Genomic DNA, 21308 nt, shown 5'->3' on the forward strand with positions numbered 1-21308 from the left:
CCACCTCTGTCAATGCTTCTGCGGCGCTGTGAGGGTCTTCATCCCCCTCTTTCACAGAGCTTCACTGAGAGGAGGAGCAACTGTGAGAGAGGAGAGCTGCTGAGTCACTTCTCCTGAAGTGAAAGTGAAAGTTAGTCTGAGCTACAGCAGAGCTGCAGTCGAGACAAGTCTCTCTGTTTCTCTCCAAAGAAACATTCAACTGAATCCAGCAGCTTCTTCTCAACAACAGAGTCTCCGACAAACTCTGGTGAGTTCACTGTTCTACAGAGAAACTCAACATTTGGTCAAAAGTGAGTTCAAACCAGGATCCATAACAAAGAACAAAGTAGCAGCAGATAAGCTAGGCCTGCTAGAAGCTAACTAGCCTAGCTGCTGCTCCCTTTGGATTGTCCAAACACAGAGAACAGCATCTGATGTAATGTGTGGATGTATTTATTGAGTATAGAGGAACAACATTGATGTGTTATAACTTACATAACTGTTCTGTACTTTGGTAAACATCCTTGAACTGTAAAGCCTTTCCTCTAAACGTCTCTGTCTCTGTAGTTCCTGCTGTCTGTCTTTGTGAGGAAGTTCAGCTGATAATATTTACTGTGTTTCAACTCAAACACTTCAGCTCGACTCAGACAGGAAGTTCACCTCACATTCAACCTGAGGTCCAAACATGTCAGTAAATAGTAATGTGTTCAATATAAAAGTGGAATTAAAATGATTAGGCTCCTTACAAATGATATAAATTCACTCTGATAATATATAAGCAGCAGGGTAGCAGTATTATTATTTAATATGTGATGTGACAGTGATGGAGGATCACTCTGTGTGTTTAAATTCTATTTAGTGAGCACCTTTCTAAAGTACTCAAACCCTCTTCTGTAATGTTCCTCTACAGTAGGTGTCTCCAGGACACATTCTACCATGATGACACACAGAGACACACAATGTGAAAACAATACCTGACACACACTGTTGCTGCTGCTGAAGATGTGATAACAGTTTGTTTTCTCACACTTGTTGTCCTCAGAGTGTAGATATGTCTGCTGCCAGCTGTCTGCTGACTGAAGATCAGTTTCTGTGCTCCATCTGTCTGGATGTGTTCACTGATCCAGTCACCACACCATGTGGACACAACTTCTGTAAAGCCTGCATCACTCAACACTGGAACGTTAATGTCCAGACTCAGTGTCCCAACTGTAAAGAGGTGTTCAACTCTAGACCTGAGCTGCGGGTCAACACTTTCATCTCTGAGATGGCTGCTCAGTTCAGACAGTCAGCTCAACAGAAAGCCAGCAGCTCAGAGCAACAAGAGTCCAAACCAGGAGAAGTTCCCTGTGACGTCTGCACTGGAACCAAACTGAAGGCCCTGAAGTCCTGCCTGGTGTGTCTGGCCTCCTACTGTGAGACTCACCTGGAGCCTCATCTGACAATGTCAGGCCTGAAAAGACATCAGCTGATCGACCCTGTGGAGAACCTGGAAGACAGGATGTGTACGAAGCACGATAAACCTCTGGAGCTGTTCTGTAAGACCGACCAGATGTGTGTCTGCATGCTCTGCACTGTTTTAGACCACAAGACACATGATGTTGTTCCTCTGAAAGAAGAATATGAAGGAAAGAAGGCCGAGCTGGGGAAGACTGAGACTGAAATCCAGCAGATGATCCAGAAGAGACGAGTGAAGATTCAGGAGATCAAACACTCAGTGGAGCTCAGTGAGGAAGATGCAGACAGAGAGATAGCAGATGGTGTTCAGGTCTTCACCGCTCTGAAGGAGTCTGTTGAGAGAAGCCAGGCCGAGCTCATCGACACGATCAAAGAGAAGCAGAGAAAGACAGAGAAACAGGCTGAAGGCTTCATCAAAGAGCTGGAACAGGAAATCTCTGAGCTGAAGAAGAGAAGCACTGAGGTGGTTCAGCTCTCACACACTGAAGACCACCTCCTCCTCCAGAGCTTCAGGACCCTGAACACTCCTCCAGCCACCAAGAACTGGACAGGAGTCAGAGTCAGTCCACCTTCACATGAGGGGACTGTGGTGAGAGCTGTGAACCAGCTGGAGGAGACGCTCAGTAAACACATGAAGAAGCTGTTTGAGGCCGAGCTGAAGAGGGTCCAGCAGTCTGCAGTAGATGTGACACTTGATCCTGATACAGCAAATCCTGAACTCATCCTGTCTGATGATGGAAAACAAGTTAAACATGGTGACGTAAGGAAGAATCTACCAGACAATCCAGAGAGATTTGATTATTGTGTTATTGTTTTAGCAAAGCAGAGTTTCTCTTCAGGAAGATTTTACTTTGAGGTTCAGGTTAAAGGGAAGACGTGGTGGTCTTTAGGAGTGGCCAGAGAGTCGATCACCAGGAAGGGAATCATCACACGGACTCCTCAGAATGGTTACTGGACGATATGTTTGATTAATGAGAATCAGTACTCTGCTCTTACTGACCCATCAGTCCGTCTCTCTCTGAAGTCTCAGCCTCAGAAGGTGGGGGTGTTTGTGGATTATGAGGAGGGTCTGGTCTCCTTCTATGACGTTGATGCTGCAGCTCTTATCTACTCCTTTACTGGCTGCTGCTTCACTGAGAAACTCTACCCAGTCTTTAGTCCTGGTTTTAATGCTGGTGGTAAAAACTCTGCTCCTCTGATCATCTCTCCTGTCAATCACACTGAGTAGAACAAACACTTGATCTTCTACAGAGAGACTCTTTCATTTAATGTAACAAATCTATATTATTGGTGATTTACGGTGTAAACTTTATTGATTTTGATGTTTTTTTTTCTATTTGTCTGTAAATGTATTTCTACTCCAACACACAGACATTAAGCCACTGATTGATATTATATAATGTCGTCTAATTCATTCTAATAACTGCATAACCTGCCTTCAAGACTGTTGAATCATCAAAAACAATGTACTCAGGAATAAGAAGCATTTATATAATACATTATGATTACTGACACACATTATTGGATAAAGTCATGTAACACTTATTCTTTAGTTTAATAAAAGGTGTTTCAGGGTTTTAGTTTTCATTATTTTTGAATCAACAGAAGCATCAAGAGGTCTCTGTCTGCTGTGTTTTTAGGGGTCAATAAAAGATGAATTATTTATTCATATTTGTAGAAAATGAATCAACAAAATCTAATAATAAAACATTCAGCTGCTGTGACCAGAGAAGAAGAGTTTAGTATCGTGTTATTAGTATTTCATACAGTCGTCCTCTCTGCAGAATGTTTTATAGCCGGAACAAAGTGAACAAATCCTCAAGAGAATAAAAACAAAGAGACTTTGAACTGGATTTGTATTTTGAGATACTTTATGTATTTGCACTTTATGCTACTTTTTATTGTACTACGTCTCAGAGGTACTTATTGTACTTTTTACTGTACTACATCACAGAGGTACGTATTGTACTTTTTACTGTACTACATCACAGAGGTACGTATTGTACTTTTTACTGTACTACATCACAGAGGTACATATTGTACTACATCTCAGAGGTACATATTGTACTTTTTACTGTACTACATCTCAGAGGTACGTATTGTACTTTTTGCTGTACTACATCTCAGAGGTACGTATTGTACTTTTTACTGTACTACATCTCAGAGGTACGTATTGTACTTTTTGCTGTACTACATCACAGAGGTACGTATTGTACTTTTTGCTGTACTACATCACAGAGGTACGTATTGTACTTTTTACTGTACTACATCTCAGAGGTACGTATTGTACTTTTTACTGTACTACATCACAGAGGTACATATTGTACTACATCACAGAGGTACGTATTGTACTTTTTACTGTACTACATCTCAGGTTTTCTGTTTCTAACAACCAGCATAAATAAAATAAATAAAGTAAAGACTGAAGAACTCTTTCATTGGTAACTTTAGTTCAGCATGAAGATGAGATGATGAGATTACAGAGATTACACTGTGAACCTACCAGAGGAGAGAGGACGAGGAGATTTACATTAAACTCATTCACTTAAAAGAAGATAGGGAACAATCTCCATTCAGACATTCTTTGTAATTTTTACTCAGGAATTCTCAAGTTAACTTTACTTACTACAGATCAGGAAGTTCAACCTGCCTCAGGAGCTGCTGATTCTGTTCTACTCCACCATCATCCAGTCTGTTCTCTGCTCCTCCATCTCTGTGTGGTTTGGATCGGCCACCAAACAGGACAGGAACAGACTACAACGGACTGTCAGGTCTGCAGAGAGGATCATTGGTTCCAGCCTGCCCTCCATCCTGGACCTGTACACCTCCAGAGTCAGGAAACGGGCAGGAAAGATCACTGCAGACCCTTCACACCCTGGACACAAGCTGTTCCAACTCCTCCCCTCTGGAGGGCGCTACAGAGCTCTGTACGCCAAAACCACCAGACAGGAACAGCTTCCTTCTGCTGTCATACTGCACTACTACCTCTGTTTGCACTATAACCTCAATTCCACTGTCGTTGTTGTATTTGTATCACACACACTTTTGGATACATATTTATATTGTACATAGTCATTAAATGTTTATACTGTTCTACTTTTTTTGTTGACCGTGTTTAATTGTTTACATTTTTCTTGATTATTTGTAAACTTGTGTATGTACGTTGAGACCAAAGTGAAAACTGGAGTCAAATTCCATGTATTTGTATCCGCATACATGGACAATAAAGCTGATTCTGATTCAAAACCGTGACAGAGATCTACAGTTCAGGAGACCGTACCAGGCAGGAAGGTGAAGAGTTGAATCACTCTCAACAATAGTTTAGGACTAAAAATGTGCTGACTGACACCAAGAACACTAAGTTTCCTCAGAAGATGAAGTCGCTGTGAGCATCTCTTAAAAACATCCTCTGTCCTTCCAGAGAAGCTCACCTGTTCAGAGCTATTTAAATGTTCAACATGTTGGCCGTCATGTGAAACTGTGTTTGAATGTTGTGACGATGCTTTTTAAACAGTTTATTTATCTAAAGAAGAAGCAGCATTTTAAGGAATATTTCATCGTTCAGTTTATTCCAATTATTCAACATGAACACATCTGGAGATACACGACTCATAAACAGGAAGGAAGAAAATAATGACGGACGAATGAAGTGGAGTAGAAGTATAAAGTTAAGTACAGTACATGAGTACATGCACTGAGTTACTTTCTATAGATTTGACCAGAAAAATAATCCAGCAGTCGTCCAATTTTTTCACTTCACATCAGCAAAAGTAACAATTTACAGTAATGATGTAAAAAAATACTCCATTACAAGTAAAACCCTGCATTCAAAAATAACTGCTCAAAAGTGTCATCAAAAAAGAAAAATACAAAAGAATACCAGTAAACTGAGAAGACCTCAGCGCTGACACACGCATCACTGAAGCCTGGATGAAGCCTGCATGCTGAAAGCCAACAGAAGCTCATTCATCCAACCACTCCAGGTCGTCTCCGCTAAAGGACGTCCTCTGGACTCCGTAGTCAAACCGAAGTTCTTCATCCACTTTGATGTCCCTTAGGGTCTTGAAGAGGATCACACAAGTGTCCTCTCCATCCACCTTCAAGACACACTGAAGTGGCTTCAGGTTTGGCTTTTTGCAGGAATGATTTATTCTTCTGCCAACTGTCTCTACATTTGCGTGGCACTTGCACGGATGGGTGTGGGCGTCGATGCAGAGAGCCCTATCCCCAGACTTGAAGAAGAACATGTACCCCGGTTGGTTTTCAAGGGACTCCATCTTCTTATTCCCCTCATCAGCTGTGATGACCTCACCATGGTAATCACATACAATGTCGCCTTTGGAAAAGGGCCTGGTGGCAACCACTCCTGTAATCAAGAAAAACGTGAAATTTTTGAGTTAGATCTAAATATCAACTGCATAAACATTACAGATTTGTAAACCGTTCAATACTTTTTGTTATGGGCGGAGCTAAAGGTTAGCCAAAAATGCTAAAATGCTCACTTCAGTGTCTCCTCTTACAAGAAGAAAATGAATTGGTTGGTTTTCTTACCGAGCCCTTTCTCTCCACCAAAACTTTTGATGGAAACTCCTTTCCACTTCTGCGTAGCCACGCTCTTGAGGACTTGCTTGTCGCCCTCAATTTCTTCTCTGAAGGCCAGCTTCCAGATCTGCAAAATCTCTTCTGCCGTGGGGCGGTTGGCCTTCCACCCTTCCTCCTCAATAAGCCTGGACACCCTCCTGGCTGACGGCTTGCGAGGTTTGAATTGCGCTGATGGAAAGAACACAAATATATTCAGTCATGCGAGTCATTTGTCACACTAAATGAGTTACCGGGTTTGAGTTCTTTAAATAAAAGTGGCTTTGGATAAAAGCTTCTGCTAAATGACTGTAATGTAATGAAATGAGCTCTTTTTTGATTGTCGTGTTTATAGATTGGAGTGCTTACACAGCAGATATTGCGTTCGCTTGGCATACTGGTCTCCTCGCCACTTATCATAAAAGGTACGGTTGTCTGGAAACCCAGCATCGATCCTCTGCCTCTTCGTTGGTGGCTTGCCGTCATTCGTCACAGGAAATGAAGCGATGAATTCGTCAAAGTGTTTTACTGAAGACGGGACATCTCTCTCTGCAGAATATCTGTAAAATGAGGGAAATAAGTGTTGACATGATGACAAATTCGGACAGCATGGTAAACAACTCTCAGATGTTATTGTGATGCGTTATGTCCGTGTAAGATAAAGAAACCTACCCGGACAACTTTCCCAGCAGTACAGATGTCTCCACGACAGCTTCTGGAACCAGCATCCCGTCGTGTGCTTTGGCCGCAGCAGTACTGTGGGCCATGTAACGGGCCACACCCTTCTTCTGGCGGGTCGTAAAGGTTACATTTGACTCCGTCTTAGCAGCCCTTCTGACCTCATGGCTGGTGGCATGTTTCACCTTGTAACTGCAGTAAGAAAACGTGACATAAAATGTTAACTATGATTTGATTGTGTCTGTTAATATGGTACATATAAGATAGGGTCAGCATTTACACATCAGCACATGGATTTAATTAGCTACATGCCTGTCTTGCAGGCGAGAGAGGTCACTCGTCACGCTGTGGACAGGTTTGCCTTTTGACGTTATGAAGAATCTATCGCAGGGATCGAGGGCATCGATGTACGCGGGGCGAATGTGCTCGTAGTACGTTTGAAACCACTGTGGGAACAAGAAACACAATTACTTGACTGTAAAAGATTGTAGGCAATATACACTTTGTATCATACTAAACATCAATGGTAAGTGAATTTGGCTGCTACAGAACTTACAGCGTCCTCCTCTTGCGTCACGGCAAATGCCGCAACCTGCGTAGTTGCCGTTTCATGCGCACCGACGCCAATCACAAACATGCCATCAGTGGGCCGTCTTTCGATCCACTCGCGCACCTGTAAAACAATGAAAATGAAAATGTATTAATACATGTCCATATATCCATTGCAGCATATCAAGGGGACTCCTTCAAGCTGTTAAAATACAGTAGACTCACAGTCATGCCTTCCACTGCTCCTGGGCACTGAAAGTGACGAAGCACCATGATCGCTTCGCAGTAGTATCGGTAGGTCGTCTTTTCTGTGTTGGAGACCTCTTCGGAGACCTCGCCGTCTTTCGGGACGAACCTCCCAAAGGTGTGAAGGAAGTCTGCCCTCGCAACTCGCAAAACCTCCTGGCACTCTCTAACGCTGCGTGTGTCCTCCACTAACTGCTCGTATCTACAGAACAAAAAGAGAGAAAAAGAGAGTCAGGTTTTTAAATGCAACACACTCAAGATTGTAGGAGTAAACATCAATAAGATTATTAATAAAAGGACAGTACAGAATGAATAGTAAAGTCAAAAAATTACTTTGTATTGATCGCGTCCTCATGGCTCTTTGAGATTAGCTTCCTCAGGGTCTGAACCAGCTCACTGTAAGCCTGGCACTGGTTACGCAATTCAGAGTTGGTGACATCCAGGTCCAACCTCGTCTTCAGGTAATCAACAAACCGGAGGATGCCCTTTATGTAATTGAGTACTGTCAATGCAGTCATGTCTGTGCGTTTTAGAGCTTGGAAAAAGTCTCTGGTCTCGGTGCTCTTTTTTAGGAAGTCCAGAGTCGGCACATCCCCAGTCGGCTGCATATAGCGCAGGAAACGCGATACATTGTCAACCTTTGAAGAAGAATGATGAGAAAGAAATGTCAGCATTAATATCTTGATGAGAAACTAGACGTTGAAATTGGTGTCCTGAGAACTGAAGTGTGAAGAGATCGTACCTCCTGTCGGCAGTTGGGGACATTCAAGTCTTCGAACAGGAACTTCTTAAAGTCTACGATGAGCTCCGTGTCATCGGAAAATTTGTTGTACAGACCGGCCGCTCTCATCTTCACCCGCACACTTGTCGTCACAGCTGGAGGATTTCTGTAAAATAAAAAGATATATAGAAATAAATAAAAAAGGTAATCCGAAATCATATCTTGTAAAAAAGAATAGGTTGCAGACAGTGTTACTGGTTTCATTCAAGACTTGCCTTCAATTATACCTGTTTCATACAAGACAATACACACTGAGACAGAGATAGCATTCAACGCTAACATTTAGAGGCCACAATGTTAAAGATGCTAATGAACCCTCCCCTCCCCCCCCGACTACCAGAGGGGGGAAGCTTTTAATTTGTATCTGTATGAGAGCCACACTTTGACTACTTTCACACTGTGTTCATAGTGTGTGCTGGGAATGAGAGATGAGCAGCTGATTGGGCTTTGGCTGTGATTTCCTACTGACCTCTGGCCTATGTCGACATCATTGAGAATTGGAGACGTCAAAATACAATGATCACCCGAGTTTTCAACTTTGATGACATGAAAACAAGGCTGCTTTTATTCATTCATTCATACGTTTGACTTTGAGATGCATGCTGTCCTTAGTGCTTAGTTAAACATATTGTTAACTTAGTATTTTGGGTCATTTTCAACATTTTCTAGCAAATATACAAAGATCAGGAGTGATATGCACATTGAAAAAATTATTTGAGAATGAATGAAATTATGACTAAAAAGAGCATTGTTTGTAGCCCATGTGATAGAAAATGTTAGTGTGCTAGTACATTTCTACTGTGATTTAGTTTATGTGCCTTACTCACTAACACAACTATATATGTGACATATGATTGTGTACCTAAGAGAGCGGTAACAGGACCATATTATGGGTTATCTCTGCCTTTGCTTTGATAAGAGGGAGTGACTCAATGGGGGTTGCAGTCTAAACAGAGAATGTTTGGGTGTGAAGATTCCCAGGGATAATCAAGGGTAACAAAGAAAGACCTCTTTGTGTGACAAGGCTCAGAAGGGGAAGGGGGTGACTGGAGGTGTGAATGGGGAGCTTGAAACTGCTGATCTGCTGATCAGTTGTTGTAATGTAAATACCTGATGCCCCCCCCCTACTGTGTGCTAAGATGCTTAAGAGCAAGAGAGACACTGGATTCTTGGCTCATCCTCTGCGGACTGTGTTGCAGTCAGTATGACGGTGAAGCCTTCTCTGCGCAGAGAATAAATACTTTAAAGACAAACTTCTTTCCTCAATGTTTCTTGTTTCAGTATTATAGGACTCACTCTGTACTAATTGAATAGTTTTTCCACCACGCCCATAACACGTGTGATTTAGTGTACTTACTTTTGCCATGTAGGGTCACTTGGCCCTCCATCTCGATCAGAAGAAGAGGGAGAGGACTGGTTGCTGGAATCTGGCTCGGAGGTGCTAGCAGTAGCAGTTGCTGAGGTGGAAGCAGGGGCATCAGCCAAGTCCAAGTCAGCCTCATGTGGCTGGTTGTTCACCAAGAAGCCCCGCTCAAGGAACTCCTTCAACAGCGCTAAACGGCTGGGCTTGTGTGGCACGATCCGGCACAGAAACTTGTAATCCCAAGTCCTGGATTCCCGGACCCACTTCCGGCTGGAGGACTTCATCTTCTGCAGCTCAGTCGCCCTTTCTTCTGGTGTGTTTCTCTTCATGCACACCCTCCTGAGATGGACAGAGATGCACACCTGCGGCTTGTTGCACTTCAGGCAGTGCACCATGTTGTGTTTAGCAGACCTTCAAGATAATGACAAAAAGATAGACATTAACAACATTGAAATAAGGAATTCTTAAACTCAAAATGCAGAAAAATGCACTGAAGGGAACATCAATGACACGAGCAAATCTTACCTCATCTTAGCTTGTTCAGACACTCTCAAATGGAATCAGTAATCTGGAAAGAAATAAGTTAGGAGAAATCCGGCAAAAGCAGCAAAATAGTCTCTGTTAGAAAAACACAGTGACCTATATTGCGTTTGCCTCCTGTATATATATAGAGAAACATCTAGCACAAAAACCCTATTGTGATGTCATGATAGCTGTACATGGAATGGACCAATGAAGACACTTTCAGGTGAGATGGGGTTGGGCCATTGTCAGGTAACGGGAGGCGCTGAAGTCATTTGCTTGATGGATGATGAACTCAGTCATTAAGCATAACAAGAGATGTTGCCAGCCAAGTTAGCATGTCCATAGTGTACATTCCAATGAGGCCATCTCAAACCGACAACCATTTGTAACTATTGCTGAGCAAGTGAAAGAGCTATATTGCAAAAATACTTGTTTTTTGAGTTTGCTATGTTTTCAAGTCAGGATTAAGAATTTCAACTTGTATTTGAGTTCAGAACAACACTATTTCAAAACAAATGCTAACTTCATTTAAAAAAGAACTTTATACATTTCCCTCTTCTTCCTTGTCGTCTGCAAAATACTATAGAAGAAAAAACGAACAAAAAAACTGCATATATATTTCTGAATAAAATAGATGATGTTACAGGGTATGTCTTACATTTTCTACATCCTCTTCTGGAAGAGGAGGAGGAGGAGGGACACCGAGGTAGGGGACAGGCAGGTCTTCCTCATCCGAGGTCACCCTAAAGTCACTTTCCTGCAAAATGGCACAATACAATAGCTGTCAAACATAACATCACAATCTAAAAACATAAGCACATGTTCATTAGTTTGAGTAGTTTACCCTTTAATCTGCAAAATGTGTCATATTTCAACCACATTTAAGTATTTTACTTTTACTGCTTTTTGTGAATGTCACATATATTGGTGAATAAAACCTTCAGGCAGTTTCAACTTTTTAGATATTATGGCTTTGAACATTGAATGTTTTTTAATTTGTTAAAAATTTGTTCTGTACAACCGTGGTATTAAACTCTTTATTAATAAAGAAAGGAGGATGGACTTTGTCTTTAAATAGTAAACTGCAGCTTTGGTAAGTGAACTGCTTTTGTTTTCACATCTGCAGTAGCTTTAATATGCTTGTTTATATATTATTATTTGTACAACTTGTTTTTATGAATATTAATTTGGTTTTATATGTGATACGAACTATTGTTGTGTCCTATGTTGCGCTGGGGACACATTTAGCCGGTGCACAGCAACAAGAAGACGCGCGAGTATGCGGGTATTCATGTCTCTGCACTCTGCAGTTAGTGTACCTGTGTTGAGCTTCATTTGTACGAGTGAAGGCCCAGGTATAACATGCACGGCCCGCCACTGAAGTACACCAACAACAGATTGTCATAAAGAAGCCGGAGCTATGAAGTAGTGAACGATGCAAACTCACCCAGAATAGTTTGAGGAAACAGACAAATAATCAGGAAAGTTACAAGAAACTTCATAATTAAGTCGGTCAGTGGCTCCCCTCATCCTGCACAGCCCAAGAGATTGTCTACAAAACCACAGAAAGACAATATAACACCAGAACAGCACGACTTACAGAAACAATACGGCAGCACTCTTGCATACCTGCAACAGCGGCGGAAGTCAAGCAGACCGGAAGCGGGTCACGCGTTTTTTCTATTATAAATAAGTTGAATTGGAGAATTAAAAGTATCACCTCCAGGATCAACTCCATGCAGCGAAGAGAAGCAGGTCTACTGTGAAATTGGTTGGTAGTGATTTCCCTCGTGGTGCGGTGCTTTTCCTCCTCTGAATAGCCCGGTGGGGCGGTGCTTATTTTGGCTCGAGAAAGACATTTTACTGGTAAACACTAGACTAACATATGTTTTGAGAACATTTGAGGCGATAAAAAGGCCATGCAGTTACAGATTATTGATTCATGTTTGATCAGCGCTGCCTAGTTTCACTCTTTGATGCGAGTTTCGCTGAGGTTGTGCAAGTTTACGTTGCACGTCCGTCACGCGGCAGAGAGCCGGCTCGTCGTGACTTTGAGGAGCGCTCCCTCTGTCACATCATCCAGTGTTTGAGGCTCTCTAGCGCTCTCTAGTTTTTAGTTTAAAAATACTTTTCCTGAAGTGAAAGTTAGTCTGAGCGACAGCAGAGCTGCAGTCGAGACAAGTCTCTCTGTTTCTCTCTAAAGAAACATTCAACTGAATCCAGCAGCTTCTTCTCAACAACAGAGTCTCCGACAAACTCTGGTGAGTTCACTGTTCTACAGAGAAACTCAACATTTGGTCAAAAGTGAGTTCAAACCAGGATCCATAACAAAGAACAAAGTAGCAGCAGATAAGCTAGGCCTGCTAGAAGCTAACTAGCCTAGCTGCTGCTCCCTTTGGATTGTCCAAACACAGAGAACAGCATCTGATGTAATGTGTGGATGTATTTATTGAGTATAGAGGAACAACATTGATGTGTTATAACTTACATAACTGTTCTGTACTTTGGTAAACATCCTTGAACTGTAAAGCCTTTCCTCTAAACGTCTCTGTCTCTGTAGTTCCTGCTGTCTGTCTTTGTGAGGAAGTTCAGCTGATAATATTTACTGTGTTTCAACTCAAACACTTCAGCTCGACTCAGACAGGAAGTTCACCTCACATTCAACCTGAGGTCCAAACATGTCAGTAAATAGTAATGTGTTCAATATAAGTGGAATTAAAATGATTCGGCTCCTTACAAACGATATAAATTCACTCTGATAATATATAAGCAGCAGGGTAGCAGTATTATTATTTAATATGTGATGTGACAGTGATGGAGGATCACTCTGTGTGTTTAAATTCTATTTAGTGAGCACCTTTCTAAAGTACTCAAACCCTCTTCTGTAATGTTCCTCTACAGTAGGTGTCTCCAGGACACATTCTACCATGATGACACACAGAGACACACAATGTGAAAACAATACCTGACACACACTGTTGCTGCTGCTGAAGATGTGATCACAGTTTGTTTTCTCACACTTGTTGTCCTCAGAGTGTAGATATGTCTGCTGCCAGCTGTCTGCTGACTGAAGATCAGTTTCTGTGCTCCATCTGTCTGGATGTGTTCACTGATCCAGTCACCATACCATGTGGACACAACTTCTGTAAAGCCTGCATCACTCAACACTGGAACGTTAATGTCCAGACTCAGTGTCCCAACTGTAAAAAGCTTTTCTACACCAGACCTGAGCTGCAGGTCAACACTTTCATCTCTGAGATGGCTGCTCAGTTCAGACAGTCAGCTCAACAGAAAGCCAGCAGCTCAGAGCAACAAGAGTCCAAACCAGGAGAAGTTCCCTGTGACGTCTGCACTGGAACCAAACTGAAGGCCCTGAAGTCCTGCCTGGTGTGTCTGGCCTCCTACTGTGAGACTCACCTGGAGCCTCATCTGACAATGTCAGGCCTGAAAAGACATCAGCTGATCGACCCTGTGGAGAACCTGGAAGACAGGATGTGTACGAAGCACGATAAACCTCTGGAGCTGTTCTGTAAGACCGACCAGATGTGTGTCTGCATGCTCTGCATTGTTTTAGACCACAAGACACATGATGTTGTTCCTCTGAAAGAAGAATATGAAGGAAAGAAGGCTGAGCTGGGGAAGACTGAGACTGAAATCCAGCAGATGATCCAGAAGAGACGAGTGAAGATTCAGGAGATCAAACACTCAGTGGAGCTCAGTGAGGAAGATGCAGACAGAGAGATAGCAGATGGTGTTCAGGTCTTCACCGCTCTGAAGGAGTCTGTTGAGAGAAGCCAGGCCGAGCTCATCGACACGATCAAAGAGAAGCAGAGAAAGACAGAGAAACAGGCTGAAGGCTTCATCAAAGAGCTGGAACAGGAAATCTCTGAGCTGAAGAAGAGAAGCACTGAGGTGGTTCAGCTCTCACACACTGAAGACCACCTCCACCTCCTCCAGAGCTTCAGGACCCTGAACACTGCTCCAGCCACCAAGAACTGGACAGGAGTCAGAGTCAGTCCACCTTCACATGAGGGGACTGTGGTGAGAGCTGTGAACCAGCTGGAGGAGACGCTCAGTAAACACACGAAGAAGCTGTTTGAGGCCAAGCTGAAGAGGGTCCAGCAGTCTGCAGTAGATGTGACACTTGATCCTGATACAGCACATCCTACTCTCATCCTGTCTGATGATGGAAAACAAGTTAAACATGGTGACGTAGAGAAGAATCTACCAAACAATCCAGAGAGATTTGATTGTTGTGTTATTGTTTTAGCAAAGCAGAGTTTCTCTTCAGGAAGATTTTACTTTGAGGTTCAGGTTAAAGGGAAGACGTGGTGGACTTTAGGAGTGGTCAGAGAGTCGATCACCAGGAAGGGAATCATCACACTGACTCCTCAGAAAGGTTACTGGACGATATGTTTGATTAATGAGAATCAGTACTCTGCTCTTACTGACCCTCCAGTCCGTCTCTCTCTGAAGTCTCAGCCTCAGAAGGTGGGGGTGTTTGTGGATTATGAGGAGGGTCTGGTCTCCTTCTATGACGTTGATGCTGCAGCTCTTATCTACTCCTTTACTGGCTGCTGCTTCACTGAGAAACTCTACCCATACTTTGGTCCTGGTCTTAATGCTGGTGGTAAAAACTCTGCTCCTCTGATCATCTCTCCTGTCAATCACACTGAGTAGAACAAACACTTGATCTTCTACAGAGAGACTCTTTCATTTAATGTAACAAATCTATATTATTGGTGATTTACGGTGTAAACTTTATTGATTTTGATGTTTTTTTTCTCTTTGTCTGTAAATGTATTTCTACTCCAACACACAGACATTAAGCCACTGATTGATATTATATAATGTCGTCTAATTCATTCTAATAACTGCATAACCTGCCTTCAAGACTGTTGAATCATCAAAAACAATGTACTCAGGAATAAGAAGCATTTATATAATACATTATGATTACTGACACACATTATTGGATAAAGTCATGTAACACTTATTCTTTTGTTTAATAAAAGGTGTTTCAGGGTTTTAGTTTTCATCATTTCTGAATCAACAGCAGCATCAAGAGGTCTCTGTCTGCTGTGTTTTTAGGGCTCAATAAAAGATGAATTATTTATTCATATTTGTAAAAAATGAATCAACAAAATCTAATAATAAAACATTCAGCTGCTGTGACCAGAGAAGAAGAGTTTAGTATCGTGTTGTTAGTATTTCATACAGTCGTCCTCTCTGCAGAATGTTTTATAGCCGGAACAAAGTGAACAAATCCTCAAGAGAATAAAAACAAAGAGACTTTGAACTGGATTTGTATTTTGAGATACTTTATGTATTTGCACTTTATGCTACTTTTTATTGTACTACGTCTCAGAGGTACTTATTGTACTTTTTACTGTACTACATCACAGAGGTACGTATTGTACTTTTTACTGTACTACATCACAGAGGTACATATTGTACTACATCTCAGAGGTACATATTGTACTTTTTACTGTACTACATCACAGAGGTACGTATTGTACTTTTTACTGTACTACATCTCAGAGGTACGTATTGTACTTTTTGCTGTACTACATCTCAGAGGTACGTATTGTACTTTTTGCTGTACTACATCACAGAGGTACGTATTGTACTTTTTACTGTACTACATCTCAGAGGTACGTATTGTACTTTTTACTGTACTACATCTCAGGTTTTCTGTTTCTAACAACCAGCATAAATAAAATAAATAAAGTAAAGACTGAAGAACTCTTTCATTGGTAACTTTAGTTCAGCATGAAGATGAGATGATGAGATTACAGAGATTACACTGTGAACCTACCAGAGGAGAGAGGACGAGGAGATTTACATTAAACTCATTCACTTAAAAGAAGATAGGGAACAATCTCCATTCAGACATTCTTTGTAATTTTTACTCAGGAATTCTCAAGTTAACTTTACTTACTACAGATCAGGAAGTTCAACCTGCCTCAGGAGCTGCTGATTCTGTTCTACTCCACCATCATCCAGTCTGTTCTCTGCTCTTCCATCTCTGTGTGGTTTGTATCGGCCACCAAACAGGACAGGAACAGACTACAACGGACTGTCAGGTCTGCAGAGAGGATCATTGGTTCCAGCCTGCCCTCCATCCTGGACCTGTACACCTCCAGAGTCAGGAAACGGGCTGGAAAGATCACTGCAGACCCTTCACACCCTGGACACAAGCTGTTCCAACTCCTCCCCTCTGGAGGGCGCTACAGAGCTCTGTACGCCAAAACCACCACACAGGAACAGCTTCCTACTGCTGTCATACTGCACTACTACCTCTGTTTGCACTATAACCTCAATTCCACTGTCGTTGTTTATGTTCATATATAAATATATATATACTTTTGGATATATATTTATATTGTACAGAGTCATTTAATGTTTATACTTACATCTGTTCTACTTTTTTTGTTGCCCTTGTTTATTTTTTACATTTTTCTTCTTTATTTGTAAACTTGTGTATGTACGTTGAGACCAAAGTGAAAACTGGAGTCAAATTCCATGTATTTGTATCTGCATACATGGACAATAAAGCTGATTCTGATTCAAAACCGTGACAGAGATCTACAGTTCAGGAGACCGTACCAGGCAGGAAGGTGAAGAGTTGAATCACTCTCAACAATAGTTTAGGACTAAAAATGTGCTGACTGACACCAAGAACACTACGTTTCCTCAGAAGATGAAGTCGCTGTGAGCATCTCTTAAAAACATCCTCTGTCCTTCCAGAGAAGCTCACCTGTTCAGAGCTATTTAAATGTTCAACATGTTGGCCGTCATGTGAAACTGTGTTTGGATGTTGTGACGATGCTTTTTAAACAGTTTATCTAAAGAAGAAGCAGCATTTTAAGGAATATTTCATCGTTCAGTTTATTCCAATTATTCAACATGAACACATCTGGAGATACACGACTCATACTAAACAGGAAGGAAGAAAATAATGAGGGACAAATGAAGTGGAGTAGAAGTATAAAGTTAAACAAAATGGAAACAATTGCAAGTACAGTACATGAGTAAGTGCACGGAGTTACTTTCTATAATGGCACTTTATAATAATTTAAGGCACAATATTAGTGACAATATTTTTAAAAAACAGTAAAAAGTACCCTGTTTTGTTCTGGGTCACTATTGCTTCTGTAGAGCCAGTTTATTAGGTACAGCTAGTTAAAACTAATGCAGTATAATACAACAGTCCTGCAGTAAATCCCTCCTTCATGTAGGTTGCAATGCTCAGGTTTTGTTTTTGAGGAGATGTACAGTAGTTTGTGGTGCTGTTGAATTGTGTTAAAGTGAAAGATATTTGGAGTGCAAACAGGTTAGCTTTAGTTGTACCTAATAAACTGGACTTTAAGTGTTGATCAATGTATTGGTCAACAACTATAACACCTCCTGTGGGCAACCAAAAGTGCAATATCAGTGTACAGTAACAATATGATATGTACTTGTGTCCTGAGATCAATTAGAGCCCTGATAGCATCTTTACTAAGACACAGTGGTGCTCTGAGCTAAATGCTAACATCAGCATGCTAACATGCTTAGAATGAAAAAGCTAGCATGCTGATGTTTAACATGACTGTATTTTGGCATGTTAGCATGCTAACACTGGCTAACTAGCAACAAACACAAAGCAAAGCTGAGGCTACATGTCCGTAGTTTTGCAGGTATTTGGTCACAAAACAAAGCAAGACATTGACCTGATGATGGCGCTAGAGAAGAAAAGTCAGAGGAGCACAGCGGCTGAAACAATTCATCCTGAGAACGTAAACTCTGCAGCAAATTTCACCAAAAATACACTGGCCCAATTTTCATGAAACTTGGTGGAAGGGTGAAGTAAAGGCAGAGGAAGAACCCATTCACATATGGAGGGGGGTCTCAATCGAGGGGCGGATACACTAATTTTTCACTTTCGTTAACGTTGCATGATTGTGCATTTGGCCTTGGCGGAGGTCTTGATTCTCCGCTAGTCCGTCCAGTTAATAGGATTGTGTTGACCAGCTCAGAACATTTGTGACTTTTCCTTTTCCCATACTGTGTCTGGACCAAATGGACTCATTTATTTCTGTTGTGTCCAACCGGTAATACGTTTGTTTACTAGCTCATGTGGGGAGGTTCACCGTTTTATTTTGGTCTCTAAAAAGCTTTAAGCGCGCTTTCAGCTCGGTGATGTGATGGTCAGCAGTCGGGCCGCCGACCATCACTTTCACCTCTCAGACGTTTAGCAAACCGGTCGCTGCAGGTTCCTCCTGGTCACCGTCCCTTTCTGCTCTTTGGGTGTTTGATTCAAGGTGACGTCCATTTTGTTTTGGCTCCTTCTGTCCGGGGAGCATCTCCATCCGATCCTCTGAGAGAAAGAAAACCAGTTTGTGACATGTTATAAAGGAGCTTGTTTAAGGAAGTAGAGACAACAAACACACATCTTACATCTCCCAAGAGTCATTGAGCTTTCTCGCCTCGCAGGTTTCCATGAATCGTGGTTAAACCTGGACCGTGCTTTTATTATTATTATTATTATTATCCACATTTATATTATATTTGTCCCTTTTCCTGATTCAAATGACACAAACACAGTTATTCATTATTTGCAGGTTCATTATATAAATCTTGATATGTAGAGACAAAACTACAGTGTTTGCAGCTACAAAGCAACACAAATTAAACATATAATAGAGTAAAATATAGCAAAACCAACTTGTTTCACTGGTAACCTTGCTTGATTAAAGTTACTACAAAGAATTACATTTTTTTGTTGATTTGGGGGTTTCCCTGCAGATGAAAGTGGTCGTGTTTGCATTCACCAGAGTCCCTTTAGAAAACCTCTAATTTTACTGCTCAGTCCTGGTTCTGGTTCTCCCGTTAAAAGTTCCTCACAGTGACTTTAAACACCCATCAAGACTTTAAATGACGATGATAAAAAGCCGGGAAGCAGGAGTTTGTTTTTGTAACTCACGCGTCGCTCTGCTCCTCAGAACCAGAAAAACAACAACGAGAACGCAGAGAAGGACGACAACAGTGGAGATGACAGCAGCACGGCCGACCTCCCTGTTTCCACCTGAAAGAATATCAGAGGAGATGTTGAAGGGTCAAGGTGATGCCGTGTCACGTAACAGATGTTACTGTCAAGAATCATGAATAGAATCATTTCATGTCCATCATTTTGTCATCCACATCGTTCATTCTGTAATTTACTTCTGTAAACAAGACATGGCAACACTGGGCTGGGTTTTTCTGTTGAGTACTCTAGCTGATTTCATTGTATGACAAATAAACAAGTAAATGTAGATCGTAGTCACAATTTGCTACACATATTTCTCAAGATTAGAAAAAAGCCAGCCTTTAAAAAACTAAATTTAGACACAACCTCCAGTCAGACGGTCTTGTGTTCAAAGACGCCGTAGAATAAAGTGAATCAAAGTTTCCTAAAGAGCGATTCAGAAAGACATTTACCATGATCTTCTGACTCTGGTTCTTCTTCTACTGCAGGTCCAGTTGTGCTGGAAACATCTGTCTTTGTCTCTTTCTCGTCTGATTCAAACGACACAAACACAGTTATTCATTATTTGCAGGTTCATTATATGAATCTTGAATCCTGAGCTGACCTTTAAACTGCTTACCAACGATGAGCTGGACCTCACACCAGGCCTTCAGTTTTGGGACAAAGCATTTGTATGATCCGCTGTCGGACAGGTTGGCTGAGGAGATCTTGAGGGTCATGATTCCTCTGCTCAGAGCTTCATGATTGATGGTGGTCCTGCCTCTGTATTGATCCACCACTGGATCAAGGTCGTCCCGTCCATGTCGATAGACGTAGACGACCTGCTGGTTGTCAACTCTCCTCCAATCCACCGTGTAACGAGACAAGTTGACCGGGGGATCCAGACCAGAGTGAAGAGCAACATTCTCACCTTCAACCACCTTGATCGGCTGCGTCGGGCAAACGGCACGAGACCCTCCTGTGAGACAAACATGATGTTTAGACAGTTTGAAAGCCTCGAGAACAGACATCTTCTCAGCATTCACGTTGCACAGTCCAGGTGTTTACAGTCCAACTTTGTGATCGACACAAAAGTGTGATAAGAAAAGAGGACGCAGACTAAACCAGAAAGACTTCAGTATGCCAACATTTCCACCTGATGCCAAGTAAAGTAGTGTAAGAAAATAAATCCACTAATTTAATCAATATTATCCAACCACACTGCTTTGAGTCTCCTGAAATGTTTCATACATTTTAAACTATTAAGTTAAAACACATGAGTGACGCTGGATTAAATAGATTATTACATTTACACTAAAACTAAACTAAATCAGCTCCAAAGGGTTCTCTCCAAATCAAACAGGTCTTGTGCTGTCGTCTGTGTTGTTATACTGGATTTATTAGCTTTATTGTACATGAACATCATGTCACCACCAACACCACAGCTAGGAAAAAAGTGACATAAAGATCAAACACTTCGACGCATTGAAATAAGACTAAAAGCTCAAGAAAGTCTCGACAATATCAAACAAAACAAGCTTTAAATAGCGACACTTATTCATGTTATTGTGATGTTTGGGTCAAACGCGTCAAAACTTAAATCGAGCAAACACTACCGAGGTTAGGCTTACCATGCTAATGCTAAGTACGACTGTAGCCGAAGAAGTCTCCGAACAGTAACAACGTAGTTTTTATTTACTTTATTGTTTTTCGAGAGTCAAGATGTAAACTTACCGGCAGCAAAGTGAAGAATACCGAGTAAAGTGATCACTGTCACGATCATTTTAAATACAGACTGTCGCGCTTTAAAAACAAACGTGTTGTTGCACGGCTTTAGTGAGACTTGTTACGCGGGAAATATTTCGCTTCGAAAATGTCGCGCTATGGATGTAACCGGAAGTATGTGTGACTTCCTGAAAACGGTCAGACTTCACAGCAGTTAGTTTTTTTTTTTTAGTGTGGAGATTGGGACATACAGTTTCTGTTTAAACGGTTTTTAAAATGTTTTAATTAAACTGTGCGGTCATTTTATTGTCTACATTTATATCAGTGCAGGTTGACTAAAATAAAAATATCTCGGTTTAATACAATTCAGTTTAACAGTAATACAAAAGATACAACATGCAGGTTGACTGAAGGACTGTTATAGTATTAAAACT

At 41.5% G+C, this 21308-nt stretch overlaps 4 protein-coding genes across 8 annotated transcripts; 2 read left to right on the top strand and 2 right to left on the bottom strand.

Annotated features, from left to right (window-relative positions):
- The first annotated feature begins 88 nt into the window (after positions 1-88).
- Positions 89-3013, top strand: LOC142949906 (E3 ubiquitin-protein ligase TRIM21-like). 3 transcript variants are annotated; one of them, XM_076091784.1, is made up of 2 exons: positions 89-247; positions 1022-3013. In XM_076091784.1, the coding sequence occupies exon 2, from the start codon at positions 1031-1033 to the stop codon at positions 2663-2665; it is 1635 nt and encodes a 544-aa protein (XP_075947899.1). In that variant the 5' UTR covers positions 89-247; positions 1022-1030; the 3' UTR covers positions 2666-3013. The 3 variants fall into 3 exon arrangements, with proteins under 3 accessions (XP_075947899.1, XP_075947900.1, XP_075947901.1); XM_076091785.1 differs by having other exon boundaries at positions 119-290; XM_076091786.1 differs by having other exon boundaries at positions 145-247; positions 1181-3013.
- A 1868-nt stretch (positions 3014-4881) lies between these two features.
- LOC142949895 (uncharacterized) lies at positions 4882-11888 on the bottom strand. The gene is made up of 14 exons (XM_076091761.1): positions 11787-11888; positions 11605-11709; positions 10816-10914; positions 10158-10200; positions 9627-10043; positions 8231-8375; positions 7822-8126; positions 7468-7690; positions 7250-7366; positions 7006-7139; positions 6688-6885; positions 6385-6575; positions 5989-6207; positions 4882-5803 (listed from the first exon to the last, which is right to left on the bottom strand). Exons 4-14 carry the CDS (start codon positions 10160-10162, stop codon positions 5400-5402), a joined length of 2358 nt encoding a protein of 785 aa, XP_075947876.1. The 5' UTR covers positions 10163-10200; positions 10816-10914; positions 11605-11709; positions 11787-11888; the 3' UTR covers positions 4882-5399.
- Positions 11889-12291: 403 nt separating this feature from the next.
- LOC142949905 (E3 ubiquitin-protein ligase TRIM21-like) lies at positions 12292-15277 on the top strand. Of its 3 annotated transcripts, none has more exons than XM_076091781.1 (2): positions 12292-12418; positions 13191-15277. In XM_076091781.1, exon 2 carries the CDS (start codon positions 13200-13202, stop codon positions 14835-14837), a length of 1638 nt encoding a protein of 545 aa, XP_075947896.1. In that variant the 5' UTR covers positions 12292-12418; positions 13191-13199; the 3' UTR covers positions 14838-15277. The 3 variants fall into 3 exon arrangements, with proteins under 3 accessions (XP_075947896.1, XP_075947897.1, XP_075947898.1); XM_076091782.1 differs by having other exon boundaries at positions 12305-12461; XM_076091783.1 differs by lacking the exon at positions 12292-12418 and adding an exon at positions 12462-12837.
- A 1771-nt stretch (positions 15278-17048) lies between these two features.
- LOC142949931 (selection and upkeep of intraepithelial T-cells protein 6-like) lies at positions 17049-20886 on the bottom strand. Its single transcript, XM_076091824.1, has 4 exons — positions 19790-20886; positions 19623-19700; positions 19126-19227; positions 17049-18519 (listed from the first exon to the last, which is right to left on the bottom strand). Exons 1-4 carry the CDS (start codon positions 20178-20180, stop codon positions 18386-18388), a joined length of 705 nt encoding a protein of 234 aa, XP_075947939.1. The 5' UTR covers positions 20181-20886; the 3' UTR covers positions 17049-18385.
- Between the last annotated feature and the right edge of the window lie 422 nt (positions 20887-21308).

This window comes from Anarhichas minor, unplaced genomic scaffold (genome assembly GCF_050575085.1).
Source record: "Anarhichas minor isolate MPS153535 unplaced genomic scaffold, ASM5057508v1 ptg000014l, whole genome shotgun sequence".
In the NCBI taxonomy this organism is placed as follows: Eukaryota; Metazoa; Chordata; class Actinopteri; order Perciformes; family Anarhichadidae; genus Anarhichas; species Anarhichas minor.

What these genes read in the sequence shown, in the direction of transcription:
- LOC142949931 (XM_076091824.1), bottom strand. Translation starts at nt 20,180, where the DNA reads ATGTCTGTTCTCGAGGCTTTCAAACTGTCTAAACATCATGTTTGTCTC. An exon ending in ACCAGAGTCAGAAGATCATG is followed by an intron (nt 19,228 to 19,622) that starts GTAAATGTCTTT and finishes ATATTCTTTCAG; the next exon opens with GTGGAAACAGGGAGGTCGGC. An exon ending in TCTGAGGAGCAGAGCGACGC is followed by an intron (nt 18,520 to 19,125) that starts GTGAGTTACAAA and finishes TCTTTCTCTCAG; the next exon opens with AGGATCGGATGGAGATGCTC.
- LOC142949895 (XM_076091761.1), bottom strand. An exon ending in CTGCTGGGAAAGTTGTCCGG is followed by an intron (nt 6,576 to 6,687) that starts GTAGGTTTCTTT and finishes CTCATTTTACAG; the next exon opens with ATATTCTGCAGAGAGAGATG. An exon ending in GCGAACGCAATATCTGCTGT is followed by an intron (nt 6,208 to 6,384) that starts GTAAGCACTCCA and finishes TCTTTCCATCAG; the next exon opens with CGCAATTCAAACCTCGCAAG.
- LOC142949906 (XM_076091784.1), top strand. Translation starts at nt 1,031, where the DNA reads ATGTCTGCTGCCAGCTGTCTGCTGACTGAAGATCAGTTTCTGTGCTCC.
- LOC142949905 (XM_076091781.1), top strand. Translation starts at nt 13,200, where the DNA reads ATGTCTGCTGCCAGCTGTCTGCTGACTGAAGATCAGTTTCTGTGCTCC.